General features: G+C 43.2%; 3 protein-coding genes across 4 annotated transcripts in view; 1 reads left to right on the plus strand and 2 right to left on the minus strand.

Moving 5' to 3' along the window:
- Positions 1–1,989, plus strand: part of RANBP9 (RAN binding protein 9) — an 89,643-nt gene extending 87,654 nt beyond the window's left edge. The window contains exon 14 of the mRNA XM_082847753.1: positions 625–1,989. Within this exon, the coding sequence (XP_082703879.1) occupies positions 625–755 (131 nt within the window). The 3' untranslated portion in view covers positions 756–1,989. The remainder of the gene's footprint in view (positions 1–624) is intronic.
- Positions 1,990–2,331: 342 nt separating this feature from the next.
- NOL7 (nucleolar protein 7) lies at positions 2,332–6,337 on the minus strand. Its single transcript, XM_082847360.1, has 8 exons — positions 6,042–6,337; positions 5,894–5,954; positions 5,240–5,298; positions 3,923–3,954; positions 3,594–3,681; positions 3,152–3,273; positions 2,996–3,073; positions 2,332–2,514 (listed from the first exon to the last, which is right to left on the minus strand). Exons 1-8 carry the CDS (start codon positions 6,302–6,304, stop codon positions 2,438–2,440), a joined length of 780 nt encoding a protein of 259 aa, XP_082703486.1. The 5' UTR covers positions 6,305–6,337; the 3' UTR covers positions 2,332–2,437.
- A 2,459-nt stretch (positions 6,338–8,796) lies between these two features.
- Positions 8,797–23,977, minus strand: part of SIRT5 (sirtuin 5) — a 28,392-nt gene continuing 13,211 nt past the window's right edge. Inside the window, exons 5-10 of one of the 2 annotated variants that reach the window (XM_082847185.1) lie at positions 22,842–22,922; positions 22,636–22,723; positions 21,762–21,815; positions 20,221–20,344; positions 18,442–18,557; positions 8,797–9,317 (exon numbers count right to left, since the gene is read on the minus strand). In XM_082847185.1, the coding sequence (XP_082703311.1) occupies positions 9,242–9,317; positions 18,442–18,557; positions 20,221–20,344; positions 21,762–21,815; positions 22,636–22,723; positions 22,842–22,922 (539 nt within the window). In that variant the 3' untranslated portion in view covers positions 8,797–9,241. The remainder of the gene's footprint in view (positions 9,318–18,441; positions 18,558–20,220; positions 20,345–21,761; positions 21,816–22,635; positions 22,724–22,841; positions 22,923–23,977) is intronic. The other variant, XM_082847186.1, reaches the window with a different exon arrangement.

Below are 23,977 nucleotides of genomic sequence, written 5' to 3' on the forward strand. Positions count from 1 at the left end.
ACCCTGAAAATTCCATTTAATGGTGATTTTTACAGATGTTTATCTTATCAATTATAAATTAACTCCTCAGATTATAGGGTCGTTTGGCTCAGTTGTCTCTCGTGGTCACCATAACCACCTGCTCCCTTGCCAACCCAAATGACATTCACCAACATGCCATGGAAAGATTCGGCAGCCTCTGTTGGGTCCTGTTCCCAGAAGGGGAAGAATCCATCAGTGAAACTTGTACCGAAAACCTGGTGCCGTTTTCTTTGGTAATGTCAATTGACCTTGGAAAGACAGAAGGGAAATACTAAATATTCCTTACTCCCCACTGCAAACATTAGATAATTACATCGTTTCCATCATAGTAAATGTGGAAGTTTTTGAGTGTCTAACACCTTGAAAGTCTAATTCTGCAAGAATTTTTTCTTATTACTTGAATACCCAGTAACCATATTACCTTGTCAGAGTAGATGTCCAAGGCATGTGCTGTTTGCTTAAAAACCACCTTTGCTAGCTAGGTAGTTAAGAGCAGTATAGACATCGGTAATTTTGTAAGTAATGCTGTATTTTCCTGATTGAGAGACGTTGTTTGAAATGTATTGCTAATTGCTATTTCCATTTTTAATCATTTTTCCTCAGAAACCCACAATCTGCCAAAGCAACCTCCACTTGCCCTAGCCATGGGACAGGCCACACAGTGTCTAGGACTGATGGCTCGATCAGGAATTGGATCCTGTGCTTTTGCCACAGTGGAAGACTACCTACATTAGCTATGCATTCACGGAGCTCACACTTATATTGTGGCATATAGTCAACATGGAAGTAGACCAGTTCTGCTGATTTGAAATTTAGATTTTTTAAATTATGTACTGGGGACAGGTTTTTGTTGCTTTACATTGCTTCCTAGTTTACAGCATGATGCAAATGATTTTCTAACTTAGTGTTAGGAGAAATTATTTTCCATCTTTAACCTCTTAGTTGTCTAAGAGTTAAATATTACTGAATTTCAGACGTTCAAATTGATCATCACAAATCCTTTAAAACAATTACCTAAAAGAAACCAAAAAATCCTGCCTTCTTTGTTGGGGGGAGAGAGGGGGGAAGGAAACGAACAAGTTGTGTTTGTGTTAGCATGTGGGTGATGTAAACTTCAAATTGGGAGGTGTTCTGACCCCCGCTCCCATGTAAGCAATTCAATCAGTGTAACTTGCAAAATGCATAAACATCTGACAGTTTGAATTTATAGTGTTGATGGAAGAAATCATTTTTAATGTGTACTGTAAAACTTGAAATACTCAGGAGCTGAGTGAATATGTTTGTTGCTACTTACAATCCCGACCTGTTAAGTCCCAGTAGTTTTGTTTTAACATGGTCTTTTTCAACTTCGTTTCCTGTTTAACTACAGAGACTTCTGTTGTAGACTCACAAGTTTAACTGTTGTATTATAACAGTATTACATGTCAACAGTGTGGTCATGACCTTTATTTATATAAAAACCAAATATTTAGTCAATTTACCGTGTCTTAATTTAATCTTTGTACACCTTCCATTTTTAAGTGCTTAAATGAGTACTATATTGCAATAAAAATGTAGTGATATAATTAACCAGCCATTAAAAATTTACTTCTACAGATACTAGAGTGTCAATTGAATTTATATTAGGTACTGGCATACTTCTCACGATTAATATAAAGTTAGAGCAACTAAAATGAGTGGTTGCTACTATAAATCTGAGTTCTGCAACCTCAGACTGCCTTGAATTTACTGGCCTCTGTGGATTAGGGTCAAACCCGATACTACGGGTGATACAGAAAGAAAGCAGGAAATGAATCTTCTTGTTTTCACAATCATAATATGGCATGTGACTTGCCATTTTTACAGCAAACTCCCAAACTGGTTAAAAGTAAAACATAAAAACAAGCTGTTCAACAGGATAACAACCAACCATATCCTTTGGTTTGGTAAACCTTCTTTTAAAAAAGAACAGATTATCTAGCTACACTTACATACTGCACTCTTCCTTGTATTCTGTGAAATTCTCATCAATAGCACAAAAATATCCAAGACACTAAAGCATCTGAGAGCTGTAGTGGAAGACTTTTCCTGCCACACACCCTGCAGGGGAGGGGGGAGGGGTAGCAGAGGAGCCCTACTGGTGTGGGCACTGCTTGTGTTCAATAAAATGGGTAAACAATTATAAAAAGAAAGGAAAACAAGTCCTTTTAAACTGCTTTTTCTTCCAGGATGCTCAAAGACTATAAGGCACAATTAATTATACTCCATGGATGACATGTGACTGGGTACTACCCCAAACAGACTTACGGTTTTTATAATGACCCTCTAAAATGATTTGTAAGTCTTTTATTAATTTTTTCAGAAAAATTAAATGCTCTAAACTAAAAATTTATAAGTTCTATACATACAAAGTCCTCGTTCTTCATTTAGCTTTGATTTACTTCTTAGAAGTTTTCATCTTTCTGACCATCCAACGTCTTTTAAACCTCTTGGCATTTTGTTTTTTCTGGGATGCTAGAATAGAAGGTTTTGTGCAGTTAAGAATAATAAAGAGATAAAATTCCCAAGAAACAATTCCAAATTTTCTAGTTAACACATGAGTGTAAATATTAAAATTAGGTATGTGTGCATACATACTACACTGACCTATTCTTCAGAAGCAACTTTAAAATAGTAATAGAAGCCATTGTAAGAAAAACATCGATACTGCATGAGTATTTACTATCTCCTCAAAAAAGACCATCTTTCAGGGACTTCCCTGGCGGTCCAGTGGTTAAGACTCTGTGCTCCCAATGCAGGGGGCCCGGGATCGATCCCTGGTCAGGGAACTAGAGCCTGCATGCGCAACTCAAGATCCCACACGTGGCAGTGAAGATCCCACGTGCCGCACGCAACTAAGACCCAGCACAGCCAAATAAACAAAATTTTTTTTTTTTTAAAGAACATTATTCAATATATAAAACTATCAGATTCAGAGAATAAAGCTGAATCTTACCCCAAGCATTATTCAAAAACTGGGCTGCGGCCTTTTTCACCGGTAACCTCTTGTTGTCAAGAGACAGGAACTTGTTTACTAGGAAAGAGAATTATTTATCATTGCTTTGTTTAACTCGCAGTTAAAAGGGAGAAAAATAGTCCATAAAGAAATTACCAGTAGTTCTGTTGGTTCCAGGACCATATAAACAATTTTGTATGAAGGCTTTGGCCGCTTCTTGCCTTGAATCTCTCAAATCTTGGTCTTTCAGCCTTACAGCCAAGTAGCTTTTATTCTGGCTGGTCATCAATACAAAAGGTCAAAATGAGGCAGTGCTTATTTTCAATATAAAGTATTTTTGTTAGTTGACTCAAATAGTGGAAAACAACATCCCAAGTCCTAATTTTGTATATGCACGGGTAAGATGATAAAACTAAGTTACAGGACTATTTTACAAGTAATGTTTACATCTTAGTAGAGCAAATAAATATTTTTTTAAATATAAATACCAAAAACTTTCCACAGAGGATCCAATCTGAAACTGCTACTAATTAAGCCAATACTCTCCTCCAAAGGTCACCTTTACATCCTACACACAAAAAAAGAAGACTCTTCTTACCCAACAGTCTGTACTTTTTGCACTTTTTCTTTAGCTTTCTTTGAGTCACTTCCTTTCTCACATTCTTCATTTTTCTTTTGCAAATTCACTAAAACATTGAGTTATATTTCTAATTAGCATTGGTGTAAAAATAAATCAGGAACACATACTGGAGTTCACTTTAAATACCCACTACACACCAGTGTGTGGTTTTTATTTGTAAGAAATAAGCTACAACTGGCCAGGCCTGTTCCCATGCTCTTTCTAAGGGTCAGTAACATTTGACTGCAAATATCTGCAAATGCAGTTGACACTTAATGAGAAGTTATTTAAATTAGAATAGTTCATACCTTCTTTCAACTTTGCGGGTGATTTCTTCACACTAAGGAAGAACAAGAAGAACACTAATTGGGATGGCAGAGAGCAAAGGTGACTCAACCTGTTACAAAATTTCATCTAGTTTTACAAATAAGATACCCCTCCCCCCCCTTTACTACCACCATTCTCAGTTTTTACTTAGGATCTTTAGAAAGAAAGAGTCTCTCCCCAATGAACTGACAACTCAAAATCAACAAACTATACTAGGTTGGGAATACCTTCTCAGAATTTAAAATCTGAAAATATATTAGCAGGCTTCCAAAGAAGCAGACTGTTGTGGTTAACAGAGTTAAAGTGAAATATTTAAGAATTATATAGTACAGTATTTGAAATACAAAGTGAAAGGTGGTAGGCCTGCTTCACTTTATTTGGAGAGATCTTGAAGGATTAATTGAACAATTTAGACACAAACGAGGATAGAGACAATTTATAGCCTCAAGAAGTGCGGTCTAATGGAGAGAAAGGTAAATGGCAAAATACAATGAGATATCTACACAGAAGCACGTGCACACTGGAAAAGCTCGACGGTGGGACGAGCGATGGGGTAGAGGGAGTGAGATAAGACAGGTGACATCTGGACTTGGTTTTGAAAGGTGAAAAGGACTTTGTCACCGTGATGTATCCAGAAACCAAGTAACTCTGGAAAAAGTTCTTTTACTGAAAATTTGAGAATCACTGTCCTAAGTCAAAGATGCAGGGCTAAACTTCTAAACTGAAAGCAGTAAGAGGAGGTAAGGGGGAATGGGGAGGGGGGAAAGCAAATATTTAGAAATGTAAATTAAGTATGGTTTGATTGATTCCCTGGCACAGATGAGGAAAAGTAGCTTTAAACGCGCAGTGGATGGCAGAGCTGCTAAGTGAAATGGGGAACGAGGAGGGAGGCCAGGTTAGTGGCAGATAGGGCAAGTATGGGACAAGCTTGAGTTTTAGGAGCCTATGGATAAATTGCCTGCTACTCCACTAAAGGATAAATTTCAAAACAGTTTTATTCACACCATCTATCCTGCCCCTAGTACAATGACAGTGGCCCACAACTTATTGAATGAACACACTGGGATCAGCAACTCAGAAACTAGTTACCTATGGGGAAAACAACAAACATAATAAAAACCAGAAGACTGAAAAGAAGTGGAATATTTCCCTCAACCTGTCCCACCAAATTCAAATACTGTGTAGCTTTTTAATTTAGACTTTACAATTTCTTCAGTTATTTGAGTTCAAATAAATGTACCAATATGTAATTCAAAGACTGTATGTAGGCAAGTAATAAAACGAGATCCATTACTTACCTAGTTTGTGAAGCTGTAGTTAACTTCTCTAGTATAGTATCTGGAAGAAGTTTTCTTTTCTTAAAAACGTTTTAAAAATCAATTAAAAGTGAGGTACACGACAATATGCCCTGGATTGCTTTTAAAAGTTACCATTTTAAGGACAGCCCTACCTCTAGGCAAATAAATGAATTGGGCTGAACACCGCCCTCCACTATCTCTAAGCTGTGGGAAGACTGGGACCAAGCATCTCAGAAACTATTCCACATTCTTCGGATGATGTGAAGGCTGGAACCCTCAGGTCACTATCATACACTGGAAGCAGTTAATATCACGTCCATATGGAATCAGTTCTGTGGCCAATCTGCTAAACAGCAGAGAGCACATCAATCATCCTCCATGTTGGAACGGCCCTTACTTTCCATAGCACTTAATTCTCACGGCGACCCAGTTTCAAATAAACTACCTCCGCCGAGCGTCAGAGGTGGGACTGACCCTACGATTTCAGGTTCCCACTTCTTCCCACTCCCTTTTTCAATCGGTGGACAGCAAAGAGCACGAGCACCTTGCCACAGTAGTCAGAAGAAAATATTAGCGACTTTCCTCTACCCCACATCCTAGCAACTTTGAATTCTACCCCGAGCCGCGTTGTGAAACGCCGCCCTCCCCTCCAACCTTCTGTTCGATGAACAACTCCTCGCGTCGCTTCCTCTTCTCCTTCAAAAGCGTTTTATCCCTGGGAGAAAAGGCGACAAGTCAGTGCGGGCAGGGACGAGCGGGATGGGAAGGGGCGCTTCTCCCCGCCCGGCCGCGGGCTCCGAACCTGCGCACGGTCTCGCGAACTCGCCGCTCCTCTTCTTTCGCTTCCGCCTGAGCGCTGGCGAAAGTCAGCTCCTCCGGGGCCTCGTCGTCAAGCTCGTCGTCTCCTTCCTCGTCTTCCTCCAGCGGCTCGGCAGCCGCGCCGCTGCTCGGCTGCCCGAGCAACAGGCCGTGCTCCGCCTCCTCCTCCGAGGCGGGCTGGCCCTCGTCCACCATCGCCGACGCCGAAACCGGAGCGCGGGACGCGCGCGGTCTGAGCTGCACCATGACCCAAGCTGCGCCCGACCTCTGACCCGGAATCAGTACGCAAGCGGAGCGTGACGTAAAAGGCAGGCGCCGCCGGTTCTGTCGCCCTCTGCAGGTTCCGAGGCCCCAATGAGCTATGCAGAGGCGCATGCGCAGAGCGGGGACGGGCGTGGCCTGAGGAAAGCTGGGGGCCCTTCCCTTCCGCCCGGCTCCGGGGCTGCGCGCAGGAGCCCTCGCGGCTCCCTCCTCGCTCACGACTGCGAGAGCCGGTGGCCGTGGTTTCTAGGCAGCAAAGATACATCCTGCTGCCTCCTTGGCGGGGATGCCGGGAGCAGGGTTGGCTGGGTCCTCGCGCTCCTTGAGGTGGGCTCGCAGGTCCCGCCATCCGGTGACCACAAGCCCCAGTCGCCCTATCGCCGCCTTTTTTAGCTCCGAGATCCGCTTGGTCGATATTCGGCTTTCCGCACTCCCCACAGAAGTGCAGTTTCAAAAGGAAGAAGTGCGCTATAGCGGCAGGACCCCGTGCCTTTCAGCCCTGTTGTCGCCGACGAGAAACAAGGTCGACAGACTCGGATTTAAATCGATCCTCAGCACCAAACGTGGGCGTGGCGACCTCGGCCGCCCTCTCACGGGCATCCCTGACCACCAGCCCTCGGCCACTGCCTGTTCTGTGTCCATCACTGACTCCTCGCCTTAACAGCTTGTTGTCTGGCTCTCCCGTTAGAACGGGAGCTCACTGAGAGCGGGGACCCCCGTCCCCGGTTCCCTGCTGTAACCCCAGGACCTTGCACGGTGTCTGCCCATCCTACCGTCACTTAGTGACGCAACCCCCCGTACTGTGTATATTTATGCCCCCGCCCCCGCCCCAAGTATACTTATTTCATTTCCTAGAACACGTGGCCCTTCATGACCTTTGTGTTTATCTTCTCTCACCCATTATACGATAGCAAAAGATTCATCTTTCTCTGAACAAACCAAGCTATTTCATATTTACCTTGCATTTGGACAGGCTCTAGTGATACACACTCTGCCCTTGGAACTCCTATTTATACCTTCAAAAACTCCCACCCAGGCTGACTTCCTCTTAAAGACTTCCAAGCACCTTAAGATCGACCCCATCCCCACTCTGCTCATCTCTAATTGCATTCTCTGAATCTTGAACAAATTTCTGTAACTATAGCTTCCACGCTGTTTACCAGTTCGTATGACAATTGTCCCACCCCAAGTCTTTGTGGACTCCTTGAGGGATGGTCCATCTCTCTCTAAGCACTGTACTTCTAATGTCTGTCATACGGCAGATGTTCAGTAAATATTGAATTGAATTGAATAATCCTACCTCACATAAATTGTGGAGTATTTTCAATTCGCTTTTCCTCTGCTCTGATTTGGAAGCAATTCCTAGTTAAAAAACAAGACCAAAACATGAACAAAATTGACAAAACAGAAACAAAAACAGCTACTGGTACCAACAACCTAGTAGGAAGGGAGTTGCAAAGAACAGTTCTGAAATATCTGGATCTTGGTCAGATAGAAATTACGAATTAAAAATATAGTCCGACTCCCTGAAACAGTGTTCTGACTTCCATCACTGCTAACACTAGGGAATTGTATACAGTACACTTTTGAGAAGCCCTGCAACAAACCTACTAGAAGTGAATGATGGTATTTTATGTACAAAACCTGCATTATAAGTATTACAAGTCCCGTCAGCGTGCGTGCTTTGACCCACCCACGTAAAAGCATATGACGGGAGCCCTCAGGGTGCCTGGCTGATCTTTCAGACTCCCCGTGGGTTATGGGCACCCCTCTTGCCCATGCAAAGGATACTTGGGATTTATTAAAAGGCATGACTTGCAAATGCAGTACAAAGTTTTATGTCCCAGCGTCTTGTCATCTACTTCTACAAACGCCAAGGGTGTAATATTAAATGCAATTTTGTAAGGGGTGGGTGGGGATGATATGGCCCAGCTGCATAATCACCCAGGGAGCCCACCTGATCCAAGGGAGCTAGTTATGTACGACCTTCATGCGCTGTTTACTGAAGGCCGCTCCTCCGTCAGGCCTCTGATGCTTGCCTTGCCGGCAGCAGGCATCCCTGGGAGCTGCATTAGATGGTGGGACTTGAGGAGAGGGCTGTATTCTTCCTACTTCACGCAGAGGTAGTATGAGCATAAAACTTTCAAGTCCCACGGGAAAAACTCCCTTCAAAATTCAGCGTCGGGGGAAGCGTGTGTTGATGATAGTGAGGAATGTCCTTCTGTGTTTATAATATGGAGGAACGACCAACCATCACCTCTCCCTTTCCTCCTTGTCCGCTCGGAAGCCCAGTGCTAAATTTTAGGCAGCTGTGTTTGTCCTTGGAGTCCATATATTTGCATTATTCTTTTTTCTCATCCTGATTTTCTACCTTACTGCTAATTTCTCTTCCTTCCTTGCCTGAATTCTTGTTGAAAGCTATCCCCCTGGAACTGAGGTTAGGCAGCCAAACAAGATAAACATTGACAAGAGAAAGTCCCCAACGAAGATATCTCTTGGGGTAACACCTTTATACAGTCAATTACCTGCTGTAGAGAGGGATTTTATTTTCCACCAAACCTTGCACAAAAATCAGAAATACCAGGGTTTTACCCTCTACCCAAATAGCAAAAAAAAAAATTACTTTCTTTAGACAATCTAATTACAAAGTTGTTTCCCTCCCGGTAACCAACCAAACACATCAGAGGTATCTTATGTTTAGTTCAAACCAGATAACGTGAATTGACTTGAGAAGTTCTGTGACTTCTCCTTCTAAACACGTTTACTACTACTTCCTCTAAGTCCCATCACTTATCAGCAGTTTGGATTCCAGAAGATACATTCAGACCTTTCAGTATTCAGCTCACCATCCACAAGACTGTTTCTCCTGTTGGTGGCCTGGTACTTATAGATGCACTGTGATTTCTTCCTTCCTCAGGGCAATTAAGAAACAGTTTCAGTTTCATGAGGCGCAAGGGCTTCAGGAAGCGTCGTCCCACATGGCCCCTGGAAATGAAACCTGAAATAGCAGGACGAACACAGCAGAGTTAGGAGCAAGATGAACATTCTGCTTCAGCAAGTCAACTTTCTTAGTTACAACCAGAGTAAAATTCACATTCTCTCAAATGCGGTCTTACGCGTTTCTGTGCCCAGTTCTTTCATCTAGTTTCTGAAAACTCCAAATGCAGACACTTCACTATGGGTTGGCCCCTGTCACCAAGGGAATTTGGGAAAGCAATTGCTTAGAATTTAGGTGCTATAAATAAGGATTTTCTTTTAAGGAAGAAGGGGAGACATGGTTGTATTTTGTGATTGCTTTGCCAAACTCATAACTGACATATTGTAAGTTTTACAAAATCTTACTGACAGGTAATAAGGACAAGAAAAAAAGAGCCTCGTGCACCATGTGGACCGTAAGGACTTTACCTGAGGCCACAGGCCTCCGCAGCCGTCCACTGGAACTCGCGACTAGCCCTGACTTGCAGTCAGAAAGTAGGAAAAAGAGAAAGATCAAGAAAGAGGAGGGAGAGAAAAGAAGAAAAACCAACGACTTCTGCTTCCTTCAAGGGAAGACACTTAGGACAGGGGGAAATACCCAACTAATTCTAGTGTATCGCTAGTAAGAAAATCAACTGAGCACAGTTAAAAATGAAAAAAGCATTTGGTCATCTTACTTATTCTTGATACAACACAAATCCTGAATGCCTTAGCCCTTGAATACTCTGTTCTCTGTGCCACGAACAGACATCCCCGACCAAATGGCCTCTCTGATCCTTCTACCACTGGCAGCATGTGGAACACTGGCCACTAAAAAGCTCCGCCCAGCACAGTCCCTTGAGGACTTTCCAAGAAGCACAGCCAGGCACGGAGAGCCTCAGCTTCCACATGTTCTTCCTTGTGCCCCTTTCCACATTCACCCTCCTCCCTATTTACCAAAGCAAGCTGCAGCTCACCTCACCCATCCCAAACCTTACAATGGCGCCTTATCCCAGAACGTGAAAAGAAAAGGATGTCTGAAATATCGGTGTGGATCTGAGAAAACAAACGGTTTCTAAAGACCGGGTAACACATGCAAGCAGGGCCGTTTCATCCTTGCTTTCAGTAAAATTGAAAGAGGGTCTTATAGAATTGTCAATGAACAGATCACTAAACGTGATTCAAGATTACTATGGGTATTTCAGCGTATAACTTGGAAGGAGGTCCAAAATCTGAGTGGCGATGCCATAATGAAATTCCTTTCACGCCCAGGGTTTATGAGGCCCAGGTTTCTCAGTACTTTCATCTATAAAAAGCAAAAACTGGGACTTCCCTGGTGGCACGGTGGATAAGACCCTGCGCTCCCAATTCATGGGGCCTGGGTTCGATCCCTCATCAGGGAACTAAATCCCACATGCATGCTGCAACTAAGGAGCCCACAAGCTGCAACTAAGGAGCCCGCCTGCCACAACTAAGGAGCCCATGTGCCACAACTAAGGAGCCCACCTGCTGCAACTAAGGCCCGGTGCAACCAAATAAATAAATATTTTTTTAAAAAAGCAAAAACAAAGAATTACAATTGACATTGGACATTGAAAAGGTAACATTCAGCTCGGCCAGTAAAAATCTTCCCTGCCATCCCTCAGACTGGAATTAGAGACACAGATACAGCCAGCTGCAAAGCTAGTAAGAAACACAATTTTTTTCCCCCAGGACAAGCTGCACAGTATCATAACAACTCCCTTCTTTGAGCGACCACTGCTTTGTTACTCACTGAGTAGGCATTCTGTCCTCTAAAATCATACACTACCAGTATGACGGCAGTAAAGAATGAAATATCCTGCATCTGGAGGACCTAAGCCTCCGAGAAGCAGCCTTACTTCCAACCCAGGTGCAGAGCTCCAGGTAAGGGATGTCTGGGACCAGGGTTCCATATCTACCTTCAAGGAAACAGGACCTTGCGGCCACTTTGCAGCCAGAGAAGATCTGACCCCTCTCCACACCCACAGCCCTGCTAGTTGCTGAGTCTATCAAAAACTGCTTCATTTAAACTTTACCTGAACTCAACCCTCCTTCCAAATCCTATAACAACTCCATCTTTTCCTTTGTTTGGGGACATGCCCCGCGGCTCCTCTGGGGTCTTGCTCACTGCAGGGGGTCAGGAAACCTGATCTTCTCAGAATACAGGTTTCCTGTGACCACAGGCCGACTGGGCTACAACAACATGAACTCCGTCTCCTTCTAACAATGCGTAATACTCAGCCATGGATACCCGAACTAATTCAAAAAAACTCATGCCCCATGCATCTATTAAGAGATGCATTTCCCATAGTTTTACTTTTATGGAATTATTAATCAAAATGTATCATTTGTTGCTTTCAACAACTTAGTACTATAAATTACTGCAGTGATAATTCCATCTACAAGAATTTTTCAATGGAACAATTTTTAAGTTTTAAAGAACTTGAAAATAGTTCAGTAACTCATATATTTTACAGCAGAATATAATAGGATAGTCAACAAAAGATTTTCAAGCATAAAAATACATTAATATAAATTTCTACGGTATTAGTAGGAAGGGAATACCAGTTCAAAGAGAAAAAGAAAAAATGTGAAGGTTCTCATTGTTAAAAAGGGCTTGTATATTTATTCTGTAAATGGATGATGTGGGTATCAAGCAGTTGTGACATTTCGATTTGACTGGATACATTTAAATGGCAGTTTAGGATAATGGCAGTTTTATTTTTAAATGTCGGTATTTTATTTCCAGTAATTCGGAATCACATCTTTTCCAATGATTTTGATAAATTTTAGATGTCAAGTTTAAACATGTAAACGGGGGAGCTTCCTGGTGGCGCAGTGGTTGAGAGTCCGCCTGCCGATGCAGGGGACACGGGTTCGTGCCCCGGTCTGGGAAAAACCCACATGCCGCAGAGCGGCTGGGCCCGTGAACCATGGCCACTGAGCCTGCGCGTCCGGAGCCTGTGCTCCGCAACGGGAGAGGCCACGGCAGTGAGAGGCCCACGTGCCGCAAAAAACAAAACAAAACAAAAAGTGTAAACGGGGTACAAGAACAAAGGTGTTTGAAGACCCCTGTTCTAGCAGCCCGGTGCCTCTCCCCTCATCCCTCCCATTGTAGGATAACCAAGACCACTGTGTTTCGCCCAGAATATGTTCATGCCACTTTTATTGGTTAATGTAATGATCCAATTTAATTAAAAATTTAATTAATGCAAAAATATAGCTATTAAAAGAGGATTATTTCTAGGAAAATTAGCTGAATGCTTTGGAAAGACATAACATGTTATTAAAAACAATTCTGTCAAATTAGATGTAGGTGGACAAGATGAGGGGGAAATGCTTCAAAGTTTTTTTGTATGCTCTTTCTCCACTTAAAAAAAGAAAAAACAGGGAATTCCCTGGTGGTCCAGTGGTTAGGACGCTGTGCTTTCACTGCCGAGGGCGTGGGTTCAACCCCTGGTGGGGGAACTAAGTTCCTGCAAGCCTCGCAGCGTGGCCCCCCAAAAACACAAATAAACAGAAAAATATCTAAACCAGGAGTTGTATTCCAGTGTTTTCCAAGATTTCCTGATGATAAGAATCACCTAGGTCACTCGTTAAATATACAAATAAACAGCCCTCTTGCCCTGGCTATTCTGACTCAGGAAGTCCAGACCGGGGCCTTGGGGTCTGATTTTCTTGGTTATCTGTTTTGTTTTATAAAATAAAGGCTCAGGTGATTTTTCTCTTCAGGGAAATTTGGGGAACACCAGGAGGATTATGAATATGATTTATGCAAGAAAGTTGAGCTCCAGTCAGTAGATTCCCACTAACGAAAAGGCCTTTGGCTCTATCAGAAAAAAAAAAGGCAGATGAATGCACATTTATGCTTTAAATGAAAATGAAATACTTATGTGTCCTTTTTTATTATATTCTTGCTTTAAGTGACTTTTTTGGTTAACAGACCACAGGGCCCCTTTGCCTGGGAGGGCACGGGCCTTCCCTATCAAACGTGATCAGCTGTAAATTAAAAGAACTAACCTCTTTATACTCTTGAGGAGTAAATACGTAAATAAGACAAGCGATAAAGCCATCTTCTAGCTAAGAATTCCTGAGACTTCTCAACTCCACCTGCAGTGAGCTTCTTCTGGGAGCACTTGCCCAGCACACAGGTCACTTCCTCGCCGTACTGACCCCTCTACCTCTCCTGGAGCGCCTCCCCGCTCCTTCCTCTCCAAGCATGCTGGCCTCCCTGCTGCCCCTCAAACCGCCCAGGCTTGCTTTCCCCTTGAGGCCTTTGCTCCAGCTGGTCCCGGCATCTGGAAAGCTCTTAGCCCAGACACCTCTTTAGCTAACTCCTTCCCCTCCTCCAAGTCTGCTCAGGCCTCTTCTCAGTGAGGCTCCCCCCACCCACCCACTGAGTCCTGCGACCCACCTGCTGCCCCCAGCTCTACCTTTGCTTTTCCCACGGCCTAATCCCCACTTGTCACAGGCCACAGAATCTGCGCATTTATTATCCCTATTGTGTACTGTTTGCCTCCACCGCTAGAATGCCATCTTCACATGGTAGGGTTTGTGTATCGTTTACTAATATATCCTATCCTAAGCACCCAGAGCAGTGCCTAGTACATAGTAGGTGCTAAATAAACAATTATGGGCTTTGACTAAATTCCAAAGTTTAGAGAAATGCAAAGAGGAACAACAGGTGGTCGCAGGGCGTGGAGGGCCAGGGTGCTTGGAGAGCCCTGCACACCAGTGCCTCGGGAGCACAAATCCCACTTCTGCCTCAACAAATGCACGCAGACCCTTACTTGCCAAGGACCTCTGGGAATGAGTAACAGCTTGAAGCCTAAATCTGAAAATGCCTAGTGTAACGGTTTTTCAGAAATCATCTAAGACAACCATCTGGGACAGGGAAAAAAAACAAAAAAAAAAAACTGGAACTAATTAAATTAACACCTTGAAAATATTAATACATTTCAGTGGGAGGTAAATTCTACACGACTTGGTCTCTAAATTAGAATTGGGGCAAAGAATCCAAACAACTTGTACAAGGTCGAAGGAGTCTTGTGACTCCAGGTTTAAAACAGAGGCAGCATTCCCACTATCTATTTAGATAACGAAGAAAATCAGGTTAAAAGGAGATACCATTCCAATTTTCATTTTTCTTATTAACCTAGAGCAGGGGTTGGCAATTTGCTTTCTGTAAAGAGCCAGAGAGTAAATATTTTCACCTTTGCAGGCCTGACAGTCTCTGCTGCAACTCCTCACTTCCGCTGTTGAAGTTCAACAGCAGCCACAGACAATACAGGAACATGTGGCGGTGGCTAGGTTCCAATAAAACTTTATTTACAAAAAACATGGTGGGTGCATTTGGCCTACAGGCAGCAGTTTGCTCACCCCTTGACCTAACTAAAGTTCAGCCAACATCTGTTACACATAAGATGTGAGAAATTTCTGCTTTTGTTGAGCTGCGTGTTTAAACAAGCCTCTTAATCACCCTGGGCTTGGTTCCCCATTTGAAACACTGAGTAGGATGAGAAGATGATCACCCAGGCCTCTTCTAAATGTCAGCTTTGGTGACGCCTAGACAAAAGCATTGCTGGCTTCACTGGTCAGTTATACTCATCCGGGAAAATTCCCAGACTCCGTGGCGCAGAGGGTCTCGGCTCCCAAAGCAGCCCACGGGCATCTGTTCTCGTGGTTCTTGTGGTCGGTGCTGTCCAAATCCGATCCAAGTCTCTGACTAGCAAGTAGCCTGTTTGTCTAAACAGAGACACGGCAGGTTTTCAGGACGTGAAGCTGAAGAATTTTGGTTGAAGAAGAGTAGCAGCTGCAGCAGGTCTGCGGCTTGAGGAGGCCCAACTTATGAAGTGATATCATTAGTACGTGCCAAGAATCTCCTCTTAACTTGCATGGAAAACCACCAAGTTCCATTTCCTTTCACGTGAAGACCAACACAATGGATGCCCAGTCCTTGCCGGTCAGTCCTGAGCGTGAAAGGCAGAGGCCAACTCTTATCTTGGGCTGTGGAAACACTCGAGTTTTATTTTCTTCTTTTTCCCTATCTGCATTTTACTTTTCTACAATGACGTGTACTTTTCTGTACACTTATTAGAGATGAGCTGGAGATCAACTGACTGAAAATAAGCCACATTAGAATAAAAATAGAATTTGGGGATGAACCACACTTCCTGCTTCAGAAAATTTACCCTGTCCCCACCTGGGAGCGTTCTGATGCTCTTCCAAGCAGACAAGAGGCTTGGGTTACCTGGCTGCGATGTTACTTTTGATGATGCTAAGTGGCCCAGGTGCTACACGTAAGTGCCAATGTACCAATATTTTAGTGGATAGGTTAGAAGACAATAACTTTTTTAATAGAACAACTTTATTGAGATGTAATTCACATACAATCCACTCATTTAAAAGGTATAATTTAACAGGTTTTTTAGTATATTCACAGAACTGTACAACCATCATCACAAGCAACTTTAGAACATTTTCATCATCCCAAAGTAAACCTGTACCCATTAGCAGTTAGTTACTCCCCATTCCTCCCTACCCCAACCCTAGACAACCACTAATCTACCTTCCGTCTCTGCTGATTTGCCTATTCCGGATATTTCGTACAAAACAGAATCATACAATATGTGATCTTGTGTGCCTGGCTTCTTTCACTAAATACAATGTTTTCAAGCGTCATCCATGTTGTAGCATGTATCAGTACCTCATTCTTTTTATGGCTGAATAACGTTCCACTGTATAGATAACAAGTTTTGTTTATCCATTCATCAGTTAAAGGACATGTGGGTTGTTTCCATCTTTTATTATGATCCATGCTATTATAAACATTCATGTACACATTTTTGTGTAGACATATATTTTCATTTCTCTTCACTACATACCTAGGAGTAGAATGCTGGGTTATATGTCAACTGTGTATGTACTCTTTTGAGGAACCACCATACTCTTTTCCAAAGCAGCTGAATCATTTTACATTCCCACCAGCGATGTATGAGGGGTCCAGTTTCTTCACCAACACTTGTGATTCTCCATTCTTTAAATTATAGCCATGCTAGTGGTTAAGTGGTATCTGGTTGTGGTTTTAATTTGCATTTCCCTAATGATTAATGGTGCTCAGCATCTTTTCAATATGCCTATTGACCATGTATATATATATCTGGAGAAGTGTCTGTTCAAATCTTTGGCCCACTTTTTAATTGGGTTATTCGTCTTTTCATTATTGAGTTGTGAGAGTTCTTTATATATTCTGGATACCAGTTCCTTTAAAATATTAGACTTGCCAATATTTTCTCCCACTCTGTGGACTGTCTTTCTCATTTTAGTGGTGGTGTCCATTGAAGCACAGAAGCTTTAACTTTGATGAAGTTCAATTTATCCATTTTTCTTATGCTACTTGTGCTTTTGATGTCATATCAAGGAGGCTTTGACTAACTTAAGGTCACAAAGATTTACTCCTATATTTTAAGAAATTTATAGTTTTAGCTCTTACATTTAGGTCTGTGATCCACTTTTGTTTATGGTGTAATTAAGGGGTCCAATTTCATTCTTTTGCAGGTGGCTATCCAGCTGTTCCAGCACCATTTGTTAAAAAGATTCTTCTTTCCCTTTCTGATTTGTCTTCATACCCTTTTCAAAAATCAATTGACTATAAACATGAGGTTTATTTTCTGGACTCTTTTCAGCTTTGTCCTTCCATATACTTAGGTCTTCTGTATTTCTTCCAGCAGCATTCTGTCATTTTCAGAGTATAAGTTTCACACAGAAGGCAATGTTTTAAAAGGTGCCTTCCTGGGGCTTCCCTGGTGGCGCAGTGGTTGGGAGTCCACCTGCCAGTGCAGGGGACACGGGTTCGAGCCCTGGTCCGGGAGGATCCCACATGCCGCGGAGTGGCTAGGCCGTGTGCCACGGCTGCTGAGCCCGCGCTCTGGAGCCCGTGAGCCACAACTGCTGAGCCCGCGTGCCACAGCTGCTGAAGCCTGTGTGCCTGGAGCCTGTGCTCCACAACGGGAGAGGCCACCTCAATGAGAAGCCCGTCGACACAATTAGAGAAAGACTGCGTACAACAACGAAGACCCAACACAGCCAAAAATAAATAAAATAAATAAATAAACTTAAAAGGCGCCTTCCTAGTTCCCACCTGTTATACACAAATGAAGAACTACGGTCTAAGCACATAGGCTGTAGCTGACTAAAAAGACCTGGAGAAGTCTAGGAAGAAAGTCAGCTCACTCACCTGAAGAGGATTATATCTGAGTGTTTCCACACTGTCTGTGACACGATTTTACTCCAATGAAAAAGAGCATTGGTTCTCATCCTGGCTGCACATTAGAATTACCTAGAAAGCTTATAAAAGTCATGGGGCTCAGGCTACACCTCACACCAATTACACCAGAATCTCCTGGGTCATCAGATTTTTAAAACCTGAGGTAAAAACCACTGACTAAAGTAGTGACAAGAAGCTTCAGTGAAGTTTTCTTTTATTTATTCATATTTATTTATTAGTTTATAGTCTACCTTATTCTGGAAAGGAATTAAACAGACTGACAAGAATATATAAAGTACATTAAAAATGAAGAGAGAAAAGCAGGGGTGAAAAAAAGCAAAACAAAGGTGAAGACATAAAATGGAACCTAGAATGAGACGACAAATGAATACTGCGATAATCTACACTTTGCACACAAATTTGGGAAACAGGATCAGTATCACAATATGGCCACAAGTACAAATATTCTTGACAGTGAGACCAAAGGGGAATTTGCCCAGGGAGCCCCACGGTGAGAAGAGTGGGTGACGCAGTTCCGCATGGGTATCTCCTGGGCTGATGTGCCGAGTCTTCGGCTGACCTACCTCTAAACGCCATTACTAAATCTAGCTTAAAAATACAAATAAAAGTCAAGTCTGAAGAATCAAGGAAGAACTTTCAAAATGTGAAAACCAAAAGCCCTATGGCAAACTTCCCGTAAAAAGACACAGCTACCTTCATCTAGGTTTAATACTTTGTTTTCTTCCATCAAAGCAACTATAGGCCAAATAAGAAAACACAAACTCCGTGTTTTTAAATTAGAATAGTAGTAAAATCTGCTTGGATGAGCACGTCCAAACCCGCTCAATAGCGTGCATTCCCACCCTGGTGATCCCGGTACCTGAATCTGTTCGCTGCAACGGTGGCTTCTATGTTAAATTCGGCCACCGGTACCCCCCGGGCAGACACCTCGGGGGCAAACATGGCGGCGGGGTAGACCACCGAGGAAGTTCCCACCTACAGAGCAAACAAACGGAAACGGACAAATGACCACACCGTGGAGAGGAAACAGCTTTTCAGAAAACCTACCAGAAACCTGGGCCAGTTTGTGGTGGCGGGTGTGAGGACAGCTAAGCTGGATGGGATAAGTGGAGAGCGTCTGAGGGACAAACAGGGACGCAGGAGGCGCCCCTCTGGCTGACCCCTAGAATTTGGGAAGGACACGCGATACGAAGACGAGAGCTGCACACACGGAGAGAATGGCAAAGAAATGACTCGATCGTCACCCAAAGGGGGTTCGTTTTAGTTTTGCTTCTGCCCTTTGAAGAGATGCAAATAATCCAGGTTCCTTTTAAGTTAGAAAATACAAAGAGAAAACACATACACGTCATTCATAATCCTACTGCTACCAAGATTATCACTGCTCACATTCTGATGTATATTCTTTCAGGTTTTTCTCTACAAATATATATTTATAAACATTCTTTACAAGAGCAGGGAGACCAGACCAAGTTTTACAAGCCAGCTTTCCTTGCGTAACCGTCTATCGAGCACATTGATACTAGATTCAACAGTGGGACGCACTCAAGAAACACCGGCTGAATGAACACGCACCCCTGAGGCCGCTTCTGCTTTTAGAGATGCCTTAGGAGAATGTGAAATGTGCATGCCCTTTGTCCCATTAATTCCACTTCCAGGAAATCTGCCCTCAGGAAATAACTTGAAGAGCCTGCTAAGAGTTACATCTAAGGACATTCATCATAGCATTGTTTTAAAATATCAAAATCTGAAACAGCCTAAGTGTCCAACAGTGGAGGATTGGTTAACTATGTCCTTTTACATCCATACAAAGGAACACCACCACGCAGCCTGTTAAAAGATGATGTGGATTTGGACGTACGGACATGAAATAGGCTAAGTGAACTGCTATGTGAATAAAGCAGCTTCCAAGCAGGACATACAGTATGAACCCACTTTTGAATTTGAATATGTCTACATCTGCATAAGCAAAGGTCTAGACCAGGGGGGGTCAACTCTGTGTAAAGGGCCAGATAGTAAATTTTTTAGGCTTTGCAGGCCATGCAGTCTCTGTCACAAAGACTCAACTCTGCTATTATAGTGTGACAGCAGCCACAGGCAATACATAGAAGGAAGGGTATGGCTATGCTCCAATACAGCTTTGTTCACAAGACAATGTACATCATAGTTTGCTCCCCTCTGGTCTAGAAGAGATCACACCAAAATGCTAACAGTGACTATTTTTGGATTGTGGAATTATTGGTGATCTCTAATGTCTTCTTTATAATTTTATACTTTTTTGTATTTTCTCAAATTTAATAACGAGCATGTGTTACTTTCAAAATCAGAACCAATAACATGCTCTTTGCATTATTTCTCTTCTGGGGGGAAAGGCTTTGAGAAGCCCCAGACATGGTCTTCCCTAGTTTCATATTTTGAGATCGTATCTTATTCACCGTTTCTTAGTTTTTCTGTAGGGCACCCCCCCCCCACTCTCAACACACCCTTAAGAAAAGGAAGGGAGGGCGGAGGGGGAGAGAGGGAGAAGGAGGGGAAGAGGGAGGAAGGAAAAGAGGGGGAGGGAGGGAGGAAGCAACCCCCACCCCATCCCCCCGCCTGGTGTTTCAGAGCATCCCGAGGATCAGGGACGGGCATGACCTACCACGAGACACAAGTCACAGAGGGCCAGCTCCCTGCCAGCCTCCTCCAGGATGGCAGGGTCCAGGTTTTCTCCAAACCACACCACGTGAGGTCGCAGCAGGCCCCCGCATGCTGCCTCTTCACACCTGGAAGAGTGTCATCCTTAAGCCAACCCCAAGACCTGCTCTCAGGAAGGTCTGCCCAAGTGGATCGGGGACAGCCAGGAGCTACACCAGGGCCAGGCTGTCCAGGTAGGTCACTCTGAGCCTTCCTATCCCCCATCCCTTCCCTCCAGCCCACATGAGCTTGTCCTGAAGGTGTAGTTCTACCTGCCCTTATGAAGTTTCTATTCTGTCTGGATGCACTGGGTTGACGTGCTGGTGGCGGCGTTTCAGCCAGGCTCGCCCTTCTCCTTCTAAACAGCTGTCTCTTCCCCAGCCGCTTCCCCACGGTCATGGGCACGGTCGTGCTCACGGACAGCCAGGCCCAGGAGGAATGTACTGGGCTGAAGTTTGCCTCTAACACGTCAACTGCTTGCTAATTTCATCAGTGACCTCCTTCTTTCTTCTCTCAGATTCACCTCTCTCTTGCCCTGTCTCTAGCCAAGTTCTCCAGCGTCAATTCCTAAAAATCTCTCATCTTTCACTCGCTACTACCCCAGGTCATCTTATAATTTACCTTCTAAAATAATCTCCCCCAAACACCATTTTCAGCATATTAATCTCCTACTCAAGATTCTTTTAGATCAAAACTTTCAGATCAAAACTTCAAAATTTAGTAATGAAAACATTCTTTTAGAGCAAAACTTTGAATTTAGTAATGGAAACCCTCATTAAGAAAAATAAAAAAGGTTAAGTCAACCAGGGAAATACTAACATAATCGCTTTTTAGAGAGTAACAGTGTACTTTCACATATTCAGTGCTCTGACTAGTCCTGCAGTAAAGGAAACATACTTTAACTTCGTTCAATCTAGCGCTTCCATATTTATTTGAGCACACGACATCTTTTTTTTCAAGTAATGCCTATAACTTCACATGGATCTAGTACTCTAAGAAACACTTTTGGAAGCGCTATTTTAATGTCTAGTTTTGAAAAACTCACAAGTTTTTTGTTGTTGTTACTCTACAAAAATTCTATTTGGCCCTATAACTTCACCTTTGCAAGACCTCCTCCTGCCTCCGTGACCCTGGATTGTAACTCTGAAGATTAGGAGGAGGACAGAGAGGGTAGCAGCCGAGGCTTATGGACCAGTTAGTCCCGGGATGCCAGCCTCTACGCTTCGTATACCCTGCTAAGTGTCTACCATATAACAGCTGCTGAAACTTTCACACCTGAAATGATCCCGCCATAACACACAGGAGAAAGGGACGGGACAGAAGCACTTCTCTGAAGCCTGGCTTGGTTCACCTTTTGTCCTTTCGCCCTTGGCCTCATAGATCAGGGCTGGTTTCGGCATTTGCACATTTAAGAGGCATCTCACCAAGTGAACTTGGATTTTGACTCCTAATTTTCTTTTTTTTGCAATCTGGAACACCAAATACAGATCAAAGATTTTTACCCACCGGGGAAGTTTCTCCACTGGGATTCTGGCATCTTGAGTTTCAGGTTCTGGAGCCCTGAAGTAAATAGTATCAGAAAAGAAAGAACGTCACTGGTGTAATCGAAGAACAATGAAATAAGATAACCCAATGAGACTGCCTCTTTGCCTGGCAGTATATGGTACAAAACTCCTAATGAATACACACTGACTTAGAAGGGTACTAGGAGGATGGACACCAAACAGTTGATTACCACTGGTTCTACCTCAGGAGAGGGAATTTGTATGTGGGGAGTGGGTGGAGTACTTGTTGTGCTAAGGAGAGTTTCATGATTTGCATGGTATATGTCATCCTAGTTGGAATCATCTGCAATGACATTATGTTAATAAGTTACATGGATAATTTATACTGATTTAAAATTGCCAGGTAGAATTTTTCTCAATATTCTGAGTCTACTCTTAATTTTTTGCCCTAATTATAATAATAGTAAATGTTCATCATAGAAATGTTGGAAAATTCAGAAAGATATATATAAAGAAGAAATCAAAATTGTCCATAATCTTACCACTCCTGTTAATATTTTGTTGTATTTTCTTCTGGACTTTTTATCTATATAAAGATACATCAACATGGTGTGTGTGTGTGTGTGTGTGTGTGTGTGTGTGTGTGTGTTTAAATACAAAGTTGGGATCGTACTGTATAGAGTTAGATTCCATCGTTTTCACGTAACATTGTAAATTGTGAACAAAATACTTCTTTTATCATATAGCTGTACTGTACCCAGTTTTATTTCGCATAAATATCCACGGGCATCTTAGATGAATGTTCAATTTCTTCGCATTTATATTCAACTTAAGACAAAACGACACATGTCTATTCTGTAGTGCAGTATAATTACCCTTTTCCTGATAAAGCTGGACAAATTGGACTCTTGTAATTCTCAGCCACAACTCCACAAGAGGTACATCGAGTTTTAAATAAGCTACCTGAAAAACAGAAGTTAAACAAGACTGGAATTTAGTATAATCAGGCGCAATTGTCTCCACGTCTAAAAGGGTACGAAATAATTTCGTTTTTATACATCGTTTTAACAAATGGGCCTACCCCAGGCATCACGGGGAACATAATAAAGGCATGCAGTACTACTGAAGAAGCCAGAACAGCTGCCCTCCTGGACTGCATAACCTGTAGGAGAGAGAGGCGGATGAAATAACTCACTGCGTGACTAAGGAGCTCTCTGATTGCCCTGATGTTCGGGTGGAACTGAAGTAGTCAGTTGGGCAGAAGAAGCCAATCTAACCCTAAGGGCAGGATTTACTAAGTGTATGACTGATAAAGGCTCAATAGCTTGGGACGTGCTTTACAGAATCTTAATTTTGACTTAATAAAGCTTGAATCTTTTCTACAAAAGCAGCTCAATAAATAATCAACTAACAAACGAAGAAAATAACTGTTAAAACTAGCAATGACTTATTGAGCTTAACCAATAAAAGGTGATCTCAATTCACTAAATAGTCACCCCACGCCCAGTGTTGAGCACGTCACACTGCGGTGGACACACACTGTTCCATTCTGGCCAGGACTCCTTCTTTGGGGAGCCACCTCTCCTCTATCCCAGGCCAAGCTGACGGAGCTGTCAGTCACATCCCCAGATACGAGCTTGGGCACGAGTTCCAGACTGGTCCCATCGTAGCAGCCTATCCTTCTAGCAGCAGTGTTGGTCAAAGGGGAGGTATGAGATCCAAGCAAGGCCATCCAGAGACTTATTTTCTGAGGAGACAGCTAAGCTAGGGGGAGCCTGGAGCCCCACTGGGTCACTGCTTCTGGAAATTCCACAATTTGAAATGCGTTTCTTGGGATTGAACTTTTGTAGACTATTGAATGCCCTTGGGAAGAAATTCCTGCATACCCATTTATGCTCTTGTATGAATGAACTGATTAGATTTTCGGTGAGAGCAAAACGGGGAGAGGATTAAGAAGAGGAAAGAGGAGGGTGTCATTAAGCGCAGAGAAGGGAAGCCAGAGGGACCCAAGACAAGCTCCGCGGTGTCAGAGACCTGCTGGGCTCATTGCAGCGAAGGTCACTGAGCTGGAAGCTCCCTAAAGGCTCGAGGGCTGAGCAGAAGCACAGCCTCGGCGGACACTGCCGATCGGGGACACAGGGAGAGTAAATGGTTCCCCCGGGGATGCCAGGCCTTTCCGGAGCTGGATCCTGCTGAAGCCACAGCGGTTCAATGGCC

This window comes from Leucopleurus acutus (assembly GCF_964270905.1).
Source record: "Leucopleurus acutus genome assembly, chromosome: 10".
Lineage (NCBI taxonomy): Eukaryota > Metazoa > Chordata > Mammalia > Artiodactyla > Delphinidae > Leucopleurus > Leucopleurus acutus.